This window comes from Desmodus rotundus, chromosome 10 (genome assembly GCF_022682495.2).
Source record: "Desmodus rotundus isolate HL8 chromosome 10, HLdesRot8A.1, whole genome shotgun sequence".
Lineage (NCBI taxonomy): Eukaryota > Metazoa > Chordata > Mammalia > Chiroptera > Phyllostomidae > Desmodus > Desmodus rotundus.
In genome coordinates this window covers 45693806-45708025 of record NC_071396.1, presented here as the reverse complement: position 1 = coordinate 45708025, position 14220 = coordinate 45693806, and the positions used below count along the sequence as shown (strand labels likewise).

Genomic DNA, 14220 nt, shown 5'->3' with positions numbered 1-14220 from the left:
CCAGCCTGCGCTGGCTGACAGCCGTGGCCACGCGACCTGTCCCTCTTCACCCTGGGGAAGCCAGGGAAGCCCACTGATGTCAGAAGGCCTGATGCATAGGAGAGAGGTGTCCCAAGTTGTCAGGGATCCCCCAACCCTCCTGCCCTCCCCAAGTTCCCTACTCTCCAGGCAAGCCTTCCGGTTCTCATCACAGGGCCATTGTCACCCTGGGGCGCCTCTGCCCTGCGGGGCCAGACAAGCCCCCGACCCAGGCTCCTCTTTCCAAGGACCCCAGCCACTTCCTAGCCCAGACCGTCAGGAGCCCAGCACAGCACTGTCCCACTGCCCCCCCACAATCTGGGCACAGGGAAGACCCTGTTGCTCAGTCAGTCCCCCAGAAAACTCAAGAACCTTCCCAGAGAGGTCACCTCGGGGTCGGGCATCATGGGAGCAGCAGAGCCAGAGCCAGGAGCCGCAGGGCCCCCTGCCAGCGTTTCCACTGGCTGCCACCCTGGGGCTGCGTGGGGCTTCCTCACTGCCCCTGGCTGTGACCCTTGCCCCCCCCCCAGCAGAGTCCAGATGAGGACGTACGGAATCCCCTGCCCCCCAGGGCTCTCCAGCCCACAGTAGAAGTGCAGTTGGGTGCACTCACTGAGCCCCTAGTAGGGCCATCCCCCCAAATTCCAGGCTGCCTGGCCCTCCTCCTGTCCCCTGGGCCAGGCCACTGCGCCAGCCCCTCCACCACCACTCGCCAGGGAGGGCACAGGTGGGGGCACACTGCCACCGAAGTCAGGTGTCTGTTCTGAGGCTTCTCGCTGTGCCCCCCCGACCTTCCCCTCAGCACCGTGCCCCACGCCAAACCCTCCCGATGGGGCTGTGAAGGGGGGTCGGGAAGAGAAGGGCCTTGTCTGGGTCTCTGTGGGGGTCACCAGGCACTGACCTGCCCAATGCCCCCATTCTGTCGGGACATTTGACCCCACCCCCGACCACGCAGCCCCTGGCCCAGGCCTGAGGCCATCAGCGCTGGGACAGCAGAGTGCCCCTGGCCTGGCCTCAGGGACGGCTTCGGGAGGGGCACACGCAGCAAGTGTGGGTGATCCTGCGCTTTCTTCCAGGGCTCTCTGGGAAGACTTGGTCCGTGTGTCTGGAACCCCCTGGGCGGGGACAGTACGAGTGTGCAGCCAAGCGGAGAGGCCGTGGTCTGGGGTGCGGGGTACCTGCGGTGAGGGGAACTGAGACCCCCTTTGAGTTCTGTCCTAAGCGAGCGGAGCGTTTCTGAGAGCTTCTGTTACTTAAGCCTGAAAAGGCGCTGACAAAGTCACCAGGATGACCTTTTGCAAACTTCTTCCCCCCATATCTGTCCAAGCACCTACTCACGTTAAAACTTCAGGGTCCCAGAAACACGCCCTGAGGTCCCCTCAGAGGTGGGGCCGAGAGTGGCAGGGTCTCCGAGTAGACAGCTGGAAGGTGCCCACCAGGCACATGCTGGGGCCAAACCCACGAATGGGATGGGGAGCCGGTGGGCACCACGGTGAGTGGTGTGGAGGGAGGGCGTGGGGCGGGGCCAGGGGCCACTCAGGATCCTCTGCGGTGAGTGCGTGGGTGACGGGCTGTAGGGGCTTTGGAGCAGGGTTGCACCTTGTAGTTCAGGTGTGACCGGGAGAGTCACGGGCAGCAGGGCAAACGGGGGGGGGGGGGGCGACCACACAGGAGGCTGCTGAGGACCTGGGTTGGAGAGGAAGGGGGGACTTGGGAGGCCTATCACGGGGGACACACCTGTGGGGCTTGGCAACTGTTAGTGCCTCCATTAGCGGTGTCACATGTCATATTACGGACAAGAGAGCAAAGAGCAGCGGCAGATGGCCCTGGGGACAGGGAAGGTGCAGTCGGGCATCCCCTAGCAAGCCAGGGAAGGTCTGCAGGGAAATCCCCTGGGAACCATGCACTCAGAGTCCCAGAGCCCCCAGAGTCACCCCAGCCAACCCCTCACCTCATAAACATCCAAGCTGAGGCCCAGGGGCAGGAAGGGGCCTGCCCAGGCCCCTCAGTGGCAGAGCCGGACCTGGAGGCCAGGCGTCCAGAGCCACAGCCCGCTACCTGCCCTGCTCACCGGAGCCCCGGCCCAGGACACCCCTTCATGTCTAACTCCCTGGGGAACCACCCCAGGAGGTCACCAAGCAGGGAAGAGCAGCATCCAGGGGTCAAGCAGTGAATCCCTGGGAGTGAGGAGAGGTTCCATTACCATAAATCTCTTCAGAATTTTAAACGGAGCTAGAGAACACTGACATGAATTAAATTCAATAGAACAGTCATTTAATCAGACTTGCAATGACCCGAATATTTGCAGTTGGTCAATGTCGGTGTAGCTCACAGGGGCAGAATTATGATGGTTCTGTAGGCGTGCACATGTTCTGATCTTGCGTGAGTCTCTCCTGCCCAGCGTGCGGGTCCTCAGACAGGCGAACGATGGGCCAGCGCTCTGGGTAGGGACGCAGGTGTGCTCAGCAGGGACTCGGGGCCGGCGCGCCCGGGCAGGTGGAGAGGCGCACAGACCTCCCACTCAGTGCTTTGGTTTGTTCGTTTTCCAGACACTTTCTAAAACTGTTTGAAATCTATGGCTTTGGGGCCACGTGGAGGGAGGGCCCCTGCATCGCAGGTAGCTCTTACCTTCCACGTGAGGGCCTGTGCTCCCGGCCTGGTGATGGGCCCGGCACGCCCGCCAGCCAGACCACCTCACCGCCCCACCCACATGCTCTCTCCCCTTGCCATCTCTGCAGACCCCCATCTTCTAAGACGGGGCTTTTTGGGCCTCGGGCAGCACGGAAGCCCCTGGGCGCCTGTTAAAGCCCGGAGTCTGTGCCCCCAGGGAGGCAAGGCAGGTGGGGGGGGGGCACATCTCACGAAGCGGAGCCCCTCTCGCCAGCCCCGTGGGTCTGTGCCTTGCAGTCTGACAGCAGCACAGACGTGCAGAGAAAACGTAGGTTCCTTTCGTAACAAGCCTTTCTGAAAATGTTTTTTATTTTTCAGTTGTAGTTGACATTCATTATTGTATTAGTTTCGGGCGCACGACCCAGTGATCGGACATTTATGCAACTCACAAAGCGACCCCCCATAAGGGGACACCCACCTGGCACCGCACACAGACAGGTATTACAGTGTCGTTAACGATACCTCCTCTGCTGTGCGTACGTCCCCGAGACCGTGACCGGAGGTTTGTATTTCCCAGTCCCTTCGCCTTCTTCAGCCAGACCCCGAATATGCCTCCTCCTAGCGGCCGTCCATTTGGTCTCTGTATCTACGACTTTGTTTCCGTTTTGTTTGTTCATTTTTTTTAATCCTCACCCAGGGATATGCTTTTATGGATTTTAGAGAGAGAGGAAGGGAGACAGGGAGAAAGAGAGAGACAGACAGACAGGCAGACATCGAGGTGAGAGGGAAACATCAACAGGCTGCCTCCTGTACGCGCCCCGACCGGGGATCAAACCCACAACCTTTCAGTGAATGGATGAGGCTCCAAACCACTGAACCACCCGGCCAGGGCCATTTGTTCATTTGTTTTGTTTGTAAGGTTTCATATATAAGTGAAATCATATGGTAAGTGTCTTTCTCTGTCTGACATATGTTGCTTAGCATGATACCCTCTAAGTCCACTTGTGGTGTTGCAGACGGCAAGATTTCATTCTGTTTTATGGCTGAGTAATGTTCTGTTGTGTATACAAGTATATACCACATTTTCTTTATCCACTCCTCTGCTGATGGGAATTTGAGTGGCTGCCGTGTCTTTGCTATTATAAATAACACAGCACTGAGCAAAGGGGTGCATATGTCTTTTTGAATTAATGTTTTGGATTCCTCTGGATAAATAATCAGAAGTGGAAATGCTGGGTCAGAAGATAGGTTCATTTTTAACTTTTTGAGGAACCTGCATCCTGTTTTCCACAGGGGCCGCACCAGTCTGCACTCCCACCGAGAACACATGAGGCTCCCCCCTCTCCGCACCCTCGCCAGCACTTGCCGTCTGTTGGTTTATCGACGGTGGCCGTTCTGACTGGGGCGAGGTGGTATCTCACTGTGGTTTCAATTTGCACTTCTCTGACCATTAGTGACACTGAGCACCTTTTCACATGTCTGTTAGCCGCCGAATGTCCTCTTTGGAGAAGTGCCTATTAACGTCCTCTGCCCACGTTTTAATCAGGCTGCTTGTTTGTTTATTTGTTTTGGTGGTAAGTTGTATGAATTCCTCATCTACTTTGGATAATAACTCGTTATGGGATACGTCGTTAGTGAATACCTTCTTCCATTCAGCAGGCTGTCTTTTTGTTTTGTCGATGGCTCCTTCCCTGTGCAAAAGCTGTTTCGTTTGATGTCGTCACATTTGTTTATGTTTTCCTTTCGTTTCCCTTGCCTGAGGAGTCACATCCAAAAGAGTAAATTACTGAGAGCACTGTCAGACTTTACTGCCTGCGTTTTCTCCCTGGGCTTTTATGGTTTGGGGTCTTACGTGAGTCTGTAATCCATTTCGGGTTTACTCCTCGTGTAGGTGTGAGAAAGTGGTTTAGTTTCATTTTATTTTCACATTGTCCAGAGTTCCCACCACCGTTTACTGGAGAGGCTGTCTTTACTGCATTGTATATATTTCCTGTCTCCTTTCTCAGAGATTAATTGACCGTGTACGGGGTAACATACCTGACTTCTTCATAAGCCCCACTTACCAGCCATTGGGAGAGAAACGCACCTAAATATTCAGTCCATTGCAAAGCCTAGTCCAGGCGCACTATTGTAGCAGTCCACACAAGTGACGTCCGACCTAAGAAAAATGCCTCGTGTTTCCAATTCCCACCCTGCGTCCCCCACTGCCCCGCTAGCTGGTTTCTGAGTGTGGAGGTAAGCACCCTGCCATTCTCCACCACCTCTGGTTCCCTGGCCTGGGCGTCCCACCCCCACCCCTCCCCAGCCACTCTGCCTGAGGTCAGCCCTGGCTATGCTCTTGGTCTGGGCTTTCTCAGCCTGGTGGAGTCTGGAGTCCAAGGTTCCCCTTGGTTCAGCCTCCCACAGCCCCCACTGGCACCATGCACCCCTGGAAGTCTGCAGGTCTGAAGGTCATAGCCTCCGGGCCCAGACCTGGCCATCCAACGCAAGTCCTCAGGCGCAGAGGTACAGAGCGCCTCACAGCCCAGCCAGCATGCAGACAAGAACCCCTGGGCCCCTCCAGGCCACCCAGGAGCGGAGGGGGCTCTGGCAGATAGTCCCAGGCCCTGGCTCTGTCACACCCTGGGTAGTCACCCAGGTGGGGATGAGCAGCCTCCTCCTGGAGCCCCCTCCCCTGGTCCCACTCAGCTCCACACCAACAGGCACACTCTTTGCCCTTCCCGCTGTCTCCCTTGTGATTCCCACAATGCCCTGGGTCGAGGAGGGGGTATTCCATACCCCTTCCTTCTTTCCTAGAGCTCGAAGCCTCATGGTTTATCCCATGAGTGGGAGGTACCTCGTCTCTACTCAGGGAGAATCTGGGTTCTGAGTCCTAAGGGCCGGCACAGCACAGTGGGAGCTAAACAATTACAGCAGATTCTCCTTATCTCTCCGTCTCTCTGCCCTCTGTATCTCCAAAGCCGAATCTAGAGTGGGCTAGCGCCTTCTCCACGCGGAGCAGCAAGCCTCGTGACTCGGAGGTGGGAGGGCGGCGAGCGGAGCGTGGTTGGAGAGGGAACGTGAAGCGCATCGCTTCGTTTGTAAAATGTGCGCCGGTGCAGCCGCGTCCGTCATGCAGTGCTCACCCCCGCCCCGTGGGGCTGGTCACATGTGTCCTGGGGGTGGTTGTCCCCTCTCTGCTGTCCCGCTGGCTCCTTTCCTTCTTCATTTCCCTTTTCTCCATTTTGCATCCATCCATCCAACAAGCACTGATTAAACACCTCATGTATACCTTGTTCCTCCTCATGAGCCCAGGGCAGGGCCACTGAGCGATTGTGGAGGGGGGAGGGCTCTGCTCCCCGGGATCCCACCTGACTGTGTCTGCTTTGCAGAGCATCGCACCTGAAGCCGTTTCTGCTCCCCTCCCCCGCCTCTGGCACACACAGGGGCAGGAGGGGTGAGCTCAGGTGTTCTGCCTGATCACAGCTCAGACGAGTCCCGCTGAGTGACAGGCCCAGGGCTCAGTCCCCACCTCTCGGCCTTGCTCCACACCTGTCAGGCTTCCCCAGGCCCCGACAGAAACCCGCCCAGGGCCAGCTGCCTCCCTCCGCTCCTGCCGCCTCTGGCTGCAGCCCTCAGCCCCTGAGTTGTAGGCCTGGAAGAGGCCGTCTGCTCAGTGGGCTGGGGACTCTCCCGCCAAGCCGGCTCCCATGTTGGCATTTGAACATCTGTGCCTGATTAATTTTTTCATAAACCACGAGAATTTCAGAAAGCCTGTGGCCAGAGGGAAATATTTTAGACCCTTCCGACTGCCTGAAGAATGATCGGTCTTACAGCCCATTATCAAGTGCGAAATGACGAGGGTTAGTGATCTGGGCGGCCTGAAGCACACTTCAAAAAGTTAAAGGCTACCGCGCGCACGGTTGCCGAGCAGAAATGCAAATCCAAGTTCAGACAATCCTCAGACAGAAACCAACCTGCAAAGGTCAGCCGGTCCATTCCCCAAACTTCAGACAGTGCGACCTTTCACTTGCCCCCAGATGGAAGAGAAAACTGCCCGCCCAGCCAGTGTACCTTGACCGCTCTTCTCCCAGCCCAGGCATCGTGAGGCCCGAGGCCCGGGAGCACAGGCTGGGTGCTGCACGCCTGGTCTCTGTGTGGGGGCCCACGGGGCCCTGGCACCCACATTCGTGGCTCAGCTCACAGATCCGCAGCCCAGATGGGTCCCTCCACTAGCGGCAGCGCCGGACCCTTTTCCACTCACAGGGCCCCTTGGTCATCTGAGGTCAGTTGTGGTCCCTCTCGCAGAAGACATGTCCAGCTGCACACTTCATCAGCACGTGGGGACGACTTTCCGTTGCCTTGAAGCAACCCAGGCCCCTGCCCTGCAGGCCATCCCCGTGGCCGTTTCCCTTGGAGTGGGGGGCTCCTTCCCTGGGTCCACCCCTGACCACCTTCTCCTTCCCCTTCCCCCTGCAGAGGTGGTTCAGCTCAGCCTCGCCCCCGAGGAGAGGGTCAGTGTGGCCACGGTGACCGTGGGGCTGAGCACAGTGCTGACGTGTGCTGTCCGCGGAGACCTGCGACCACCCATCGTCTGGAAGCGCAACGGGCTCGCCCTGAACTTCCTGGATTTGGAAGATATCAACGTAAGTAACCTGTGTGCAGATGCGGCAGAGGCAGATGGGCCCGAGGGCTTTCTTTGGATGTCCCACATTTGTGGGCTGACACCTGGAGGTACCAGAAAGCCCAGGTCCCGCCACTCGCAGAGGCAGGATGGATGGTGGCTGTACGCCTGCCAGCCAGGCCTAGGAGAAGGTGAGCGGGGTTGGTGAGAGGCAGGGCCAGAGGTCCGTGTACTGGCCGAAGCAGCAAAGGCCAGGAGGTGGGCGTGAGGATGAGATGTGAGAGGAGGGGGCTGTGTAGTGAGCCCACCACTCAGAAGGAGGGACCACAGGCCAACAGGGAACCTGGCCAGGCAGGAGAGCTCCAAGGCAGGGAGAACTTCTTGGTAAGATCTTCGCTGGCGGGAAAAACTCCAGGCCTAAAGCTGGTCAGGATGTAGACAGCTGGACTCGGGGGGAAAGGGATTCCCTGTGGAGGGCAGAGGCGAGCTGCTGGGCTGCCTGGGGCCTTGTTTGTGGGGCAGGGAGGGGGCGTGGGGGTGTGATGAGTTGAGTGCAAGAGCCCCTGAGCTCGCACAGCCCAACCTGGCTGACCGGCTGCCGGGGCTGGGGTCCCAGCGTCACCTGCACGGCCTTAGCACTTTGAGCTGTTCCTCGAACAGCCGCTCCTCAGTGGAATACTCTGTCAGCAAAGCAACGTCGGCAGCACCTCCCTGCCGTTGGAATGGAGGAAAACAGGGATTAATTTGAGAATAGTTATTGGCCCTGGTTTGGCCCAAGGGGTGGGGTGGCTTCCCAGAAGCTCACGCAAGAAGACAGCGTGATGTCACCACGGAGGGTGCTGCCAGGCCAGCAGCTGAAGTGACAGGCCCACAACTTTCAGAGTGATCAGGGGCAGCCCTGGTCTCCTTGCTCAGGTCACTCCCACTTCTGCAGGGTGTGAGGGGTGCATGGTCCAGAGAAGGGAGACCTGTGGGCTGAGTGGCCAGCTCCTATTCACAGCACTAAGGTGCCAGGGGAGGTGCTGGGGCAGAGGGAGCTGGCCTGGGCCGTGTGACCCCATGAGTTGGATAGCACGAAGGACCAGGGCGCACCCCAAAAAGAGACCAACTTGAGCCCCTTAGCTGGAACACCGTTGCAGCCATCGACCGACCCCACAATGGAGTGAGCCGCCCCGGAGGCAGGGAGCTGGTTGCCCACCCCCCAGAGACCAGCAAGCCCACGCAGCAGCCATGAAGGCCACAGGAGGGCTGCTGAACCCCACAACCTACACGATCCCCCCAACTCTGAGACTGCTTTCTGGGGAGAGGCCCACATGCAATTCTGCAGCAAGCCCTGGAGTTGGGACTCTGCTCCTCTGTAGGCCCCTTTGGCTGCACCCTGGAGATTGTGCAGGAAGCAGGCAGAAAGAGGGGGCCCTGGGGTTCCACCCTGGGCGGAGCTGGCAGGAGCGCCCTTCCCCCACCCTCGTCACACTGGGAGGGACTGTTTCCTTGTGATCTACCCGCTCTGGTGAGCATCAGTACCAACGCACGCCCCGTGGGTGCTTGACAGATCGACGGGCAGGCACCGGGTGGGCTGAGTCTTCTGAGTCTAAGACGCCCAGAGCGTGTCTGGGATCTTAGCAGGGAAAGGTGATGTTCTGTGTGTGAAGACTGGGGGTGGAGGTGTGTGTTGGCGTGCACACTGGTGTGTGCACAAGCTCTTGATGTGGGGTGTCAGCTTCGAACTGTTTGGCCAGTGGTGACTGACTCAGAACTAGGACAGGTCCGCCTGTGTTTGTCAGAACATCCACGGGCCCCGCTCGATGCTCTATTGAAAGACACTGGAAATAAAGGCAGAGGCAGAACTCCTCTTAATGCACTTGCCAGCAGTTAATTAAATTACTTTGGGTGTTTTTCCCCTCCCTCGAACATGCCTCCAGCACCAACTCAATTGCATTTTTACTCTGCACTGTGAGGTTAGCAATTTGGATAATTGTGGGTGCAGCTGGAGATTAATGGCCTCCCGTTCCCTCCCAGGAAGCACCTGCTGCCCATGGTCAGCCTGCAGCCCCAGATCGGCGGGGCTCTGTGCTTCTCAGAAACCCCAACGGGAGGGTGCGGGGTGGCGCCAGCCCCACGGGGGTCCTCGAGGGATGCGTGCAGCCGCACACCACACACAAACACACACGACACAAGCCACACGCCCCTACACACACACACCTGTGCAGCAGGCGCACGCGGCTCCCCTGCCTCAAGAAGCGGAGGGAGGCAGCACAGCCTATGAGTGCAGGGCACAGACTCGGGGGGTCACGGGCACCCGGGCTTCTCAGGTCTCAGCTCTGCCTCTTGCTAGTTGTGCTCAACTTCCCTCGGAGAGGGTGCCTGGCCGCCCTGAGCCTCAGCTCCGCCCTCTGTGGAATGGGGATGAATAGCAGTTCTTGCCTCGTAGGGTTAGAGCGAAGACTGAATGAGAAAATGCACGTGAATACATGTGATACTTAGCATAAGTGTTCCATGTAACTATCGCCACTCCCATCGTCATTATCATTGTCATTGTCACTGCTGCTGCCAGACAACACCTTGCACCCTGCGTCCCCAACAGGCCGCTGGCAGCCGCCCGAGGTGCCCCAGGCAGGCAGCCATGACCCCGGCTGCCCGTCCACGTCAGCCCTGATTCATGCAGGGAAACAGACAGTGACCAGCCACCTCCCGTAGGTCCCGAGCAGCCCGGGGCTGGACGGTGTGGCTTTCTGAGCCCATGGGGAAACGGGGGGCGGGGGGGGTGAGGATGTTCTCCTCGCAGGCGCATCTCCAGGCCCAAGGTGTGTCCCGCGCCTAGCCTGGGGCCCAGCACACAGCTGGTGTTAGTGAGTGGCAGCCCCCTCTGGGGGACAGTGAGGCCAGCAGCCCTGGGGAGAAGTCAGCTGTGGAGGGGGACAGACAAGTCCTCTGGATTCAAGGGGCGTTTCTGAAACGAGATTGGTCAGGGGAAAACAGCCCAGGAGGGCAGCCCTGTTGGGGCAAAGGTCAGAGATCGATCGGCTGCTAGGGCCTGGCAGCCTGCGGCGTCCCAGAAGCCACCTGGCCCGCTGCAGTCAGATGCGGAATACTGTCCCCGGCTAGTAATTACCTAATTAGCGACCGGCGAGGAAACACCGCACAGACCGGGAAGCGGGTCAGCCTAGTAACCCAGGGCAGGGAGCTTGAGTGAGCGGGAGGTGTGGGCCTCCTCGCTTTGTCATCCGTAGGAGACATCTTGATTGGCAACAAAATATTAATCACTTTTTCACTACTCTCTTAATGAGATGCTTTCACGGGCAACAAAATATTAATTTGTCGTGTCTTATCTGTCACGCATTCTGTTGATGAATCCAGTCACAGCTCCTACACAATGCCATCCTTAATGACACATGTAATTACACTTTTCTGACTTGCAAACATCAAGGATGCCTCGAGCATCAGAATGCTATTTGATTAGAAAGTAATAGTAGCCTCTAACCCGGAGCCAAGTGAGAAGGCGCCTCTCGGGTTCCCCAGAGAGCAGGGTCGGAAGCGTTCGGGAGTCACCCCATGAGCGTGTGGCCGTCCAGATGCCGCAGGTGGGGTGTCACCCCCCGGACTTGCTTACTGAGCGCCGGGGAATCCAAGGCCCTCGCCAGAGCGTCGCACAGAGACACTGTCTTAACCATGGGCCGGGGCGGGGACGGCCACCCTCAGGCACCCAAAGAGGCATAATCACAGCAAGACCCCACAGGCCCCACGCTACAGGGAAGGAGCCAGTTCTGGGGGCCAGAGGAGGAGAGGTTCTGGCCGAGCTCGGGGGACAGGGATAAGTGAGGGGAGGGTCTGGAGTGGCAGGTGGGGCCAGGCCTTGAATGTTAACATAAAGGACCTTGGCTGTTCCCTGTGGGCAGCGGGTCCGTAGATTTTTAACTTGGGAGTGACGTGGTCAGACGTACATTCTGCAGGTGTCTTGAGCCCTTTCCAGCCTCGGATTAGACATGCATCCAAGGGGACCCCAAATGAGTGGGACCCAGAAATGAGGGGAGCCCTCTGGTGCTCTGGGGGAGGAGAGGGGGAGGAGAGCTGGGGATCTCCCTCCCCAGTAACTTGCCCAAAGGCGCCTTCAGAGTGGGGCAGTGCCCTAGGCCACCCGGAGCTCCTGCGAGAGGTTCCCTCCTCCTTCGCCGCCTCAGACTGCAGAGTTCAGCGAGGACCCAGTGTGCCTCTCGAGGATGCCTGAGCCTCCTACCCCTTTGCAGGAGGCCCAGCTGGCAGGAGGTACCCTTGCCTCAGCTGCACCTGGAAGAATTCCACTCCCTCCACCCCCTCCACCCCACCCCCCAACAGAGCAGCCCCAGGAGAGCCCTGTGGGCTCTGGCAGAGGTCCCCAGATTGTGAGGTCTCCTGTGCGTTTCATCAGAAGTGAGTAGTTTTACTCCCACGCCTATCCCAGAGCTAACAAAGGCTGCCCAAAATTTGTTTATTTCCTGGCCAATTGCTGATCGGTATATTTTTTGATGTATTGATTTTTAGAGAGAGGGAGGAGGGGGGAGAGAGAGAGAGAAACATCGATTTGTTGTTCCATTTATTGATGCATTCATTGGGTGACTCTTGTATGTGCCCTGACCCGGGATCGAACTCACCAACCAACCGAGCGACCCAGCCAGAGCCCGCTGGTTTCTTTCCTGAAGCAGTTCTGGGTCTGGGTGGCCCCCAACCTGGCCCTGAGGCCCCCACCTTAGGCTTCCAGGACCCATGACCCACTGCCCCCCCTCAGAAGCTAAGTGGGGGTGTTGGGGGGCAGGGCCATGGCAGCGCCCTGAACCCCACCTGTGTCCATGCCAGTCTTGAGCCTGAGCCAAGGCTGCTCTCAGGGGTGTCTGAGCCTGTGTCCCACAAGGGCAGGCCCACGCCCCACACGCCCTCCCACTTCGGGCCCGTGGCCAGCTGCCCCCTCAGCATCCCTGCTCTGCTGCAGTGTCACGTGGGGGAAGGACCATCTGTCCCCGGGGCCACAGCCAGATCCCCCAGGGGTCAGCTCATCCTCAGGAAGGACGCTGCCTGGGGAGGTAGTGGAGCGCCCGTTACTGCAGGCACCCACCCGAGCAGAAAGGCGACCAACTGGCTTAGCCTCAGAGGGGTCTCCCAGCCATGAGGGCAGACAGCCTGAGATAAGAAGGGCCCTTGGGGGCAGGAGCCCGTTGCACATGGGGGGTCCTGCACATAAGCCAGGCACACCCGATCCCACCCAGGCACCTCACGTTTTCACCTGGACCACAGCGCCCTGACTTTCTCCCGAGGGCTCAGGGCCAGGCTGTAGGACTGAGGTGAGGCCCATCTCAGAGGCCGGTCCTCAGGCTCCTGCCCTACTCTGGCCTCCGTCCCAGGTGTTCTGGGGGCTGGGGACCCAGGGGGTGGCTGCCTCACCTTCTGCCAAAACTGAACGTGCAACCCATTCTAGGCCCCCGCCCCGCATCCAGACCACGTGCAGCCGCCCGGGATGAAGTGAACTGTCCCCAAACCCAGCAGCACCTCCTGCCTGAACAATGTCACCTGCCCTCCCCTCATAACTGTCTTCCTTGCTGTCCCGTATGACCCCCAGAGACGGGGGACCTGCCCATAAGGGGAGCAGAAGCAGGGAGAGGACACCCCCAAAGTCACGAACACAGCTGACCTGCTGGATCCTTGCTGTGTTAACGCTGCTGTTTCAACCATTAGGACAGGCAGCTCCCACGTCCCCAGGGGCCAGGGTCGTGCTGCCTGGTGCACGCGAGTCATCTCGTGGAACCCTCACCGAAACTCCGGGAGGCAGGCGGGCTCAGGTAACCCACAGGGTCTGGGAACCTGCCAGGGCCTTCAGCCGGCCTGCACACCCCCGCCAGGGCCCTCTGTGTGCCTAACTCTTGGGACACGACCCTCAGCCCCCAGCACTGCCAGGGCCTCGCTCTGGGGCCAGCTGGGCCTGCACAGCTCCAGGGGCTGTGGGCGGCATCCGCTGTCCTCACAGGCCCCTGGCGTCTGCTCCGGCAGGGGAGGTGGGCAGAGGCCGAGACCTGCGCATGGGATTGTTTGGCTGGGACATTCTTGGGGAGAGGAAACATTTTTCTATTGTATTCTTCTTAAAAAAAAAAAAAAAAGCCCACAACAAATCCAGTATATTTCAAATAACTTGAAAGAGCCATTCTTGTGTTGGGTTTTATTTTTCCTCTCGCCCAATCTCGCTTTTTGGGGACTTTCAAATGTCAGCAGGCAGAGTAGTGATAAAAGCAGAAAAACAAAACCCATTAGAATACAGTGCGTGAGCCAGCGTTTGAAGGATGTGTTAAAAGGCTCACTCCCCCCCCCCCCCCCCGTGCCTAAATGGTGTAAAACCAGGAACAAACAGCTCTAATGAAGCATACGCTCTCAGCCAACTCTTCCTTGCAAGTGAATTATTAAAAAGACCAAAAGAGAATGCTTTAGGAGCTCATGACTCATTTAATTATTATTGTCTTTGTGTGAACCAGTCGCGAGCCCACCGTGGAAAGATGAGAGGCGTCTGATTAGCGTGGAGAGCTGCCACGCGCGCGGCCAACAGTGCTTGTGGGCTCTGCATTAAAACAATCTCATTAAACGCTCGGGCACATTTTGTTTTAAAATCTGGGAAAACGCTGGACGGGAAACATTCAAAGGCTTTGGCCCATTCTCTCAGGCTAATGTCAGACACGCTGGTCACCGATGAGCATCTGGTTCCTTAGAGCTTTGTATGAGTCCAACCCACTGGGAGCGCGGGCCAGAGCTCCGAGGGGCGGGGCCAGGCTGGACACACCAGCCCCTGCGACTGGTGGGGGCCCCCAACAGCCTTTGCTTTCTCGGTGGCCCCCTGCGGCTCACCTCTCTTCCCTCTATCACTGGCTTCCAGGCTTTTGTGAGCTCAGTGACCACTTCGGGCCCCGTCTCAAAGGTGCAGGCCCCTCAGGGAAGTTGTGACCCAGCTTCCAGACCCGATGCAGAGCCCCCAGCCA

The 14220-nt window shown here is 58.4% G+C and overlaps 1 protein-coding gene across 1 annotated transcript in view; it reads left to right on the top strand.

Annotated features, from left to right (window-relative positions):
- Nucleotides 1-14220, top strand: part of FSTL4 (follistatin like 4) — a 331311-nt gene that overhangs the window by 277072 nt on the left and 40019 nt on the right. Inside the window, exon 7 of the mRNA XM_053912698.1 lies at nucleotides 7087-7253. Coding sequence (XP_053768673.1) covers nucleotides 7087-7253 — 167 coding nt within the window. The remainder of the gene's footprint in view (nucleotides 1-7086; nucleotides 7254-14220) is intronic.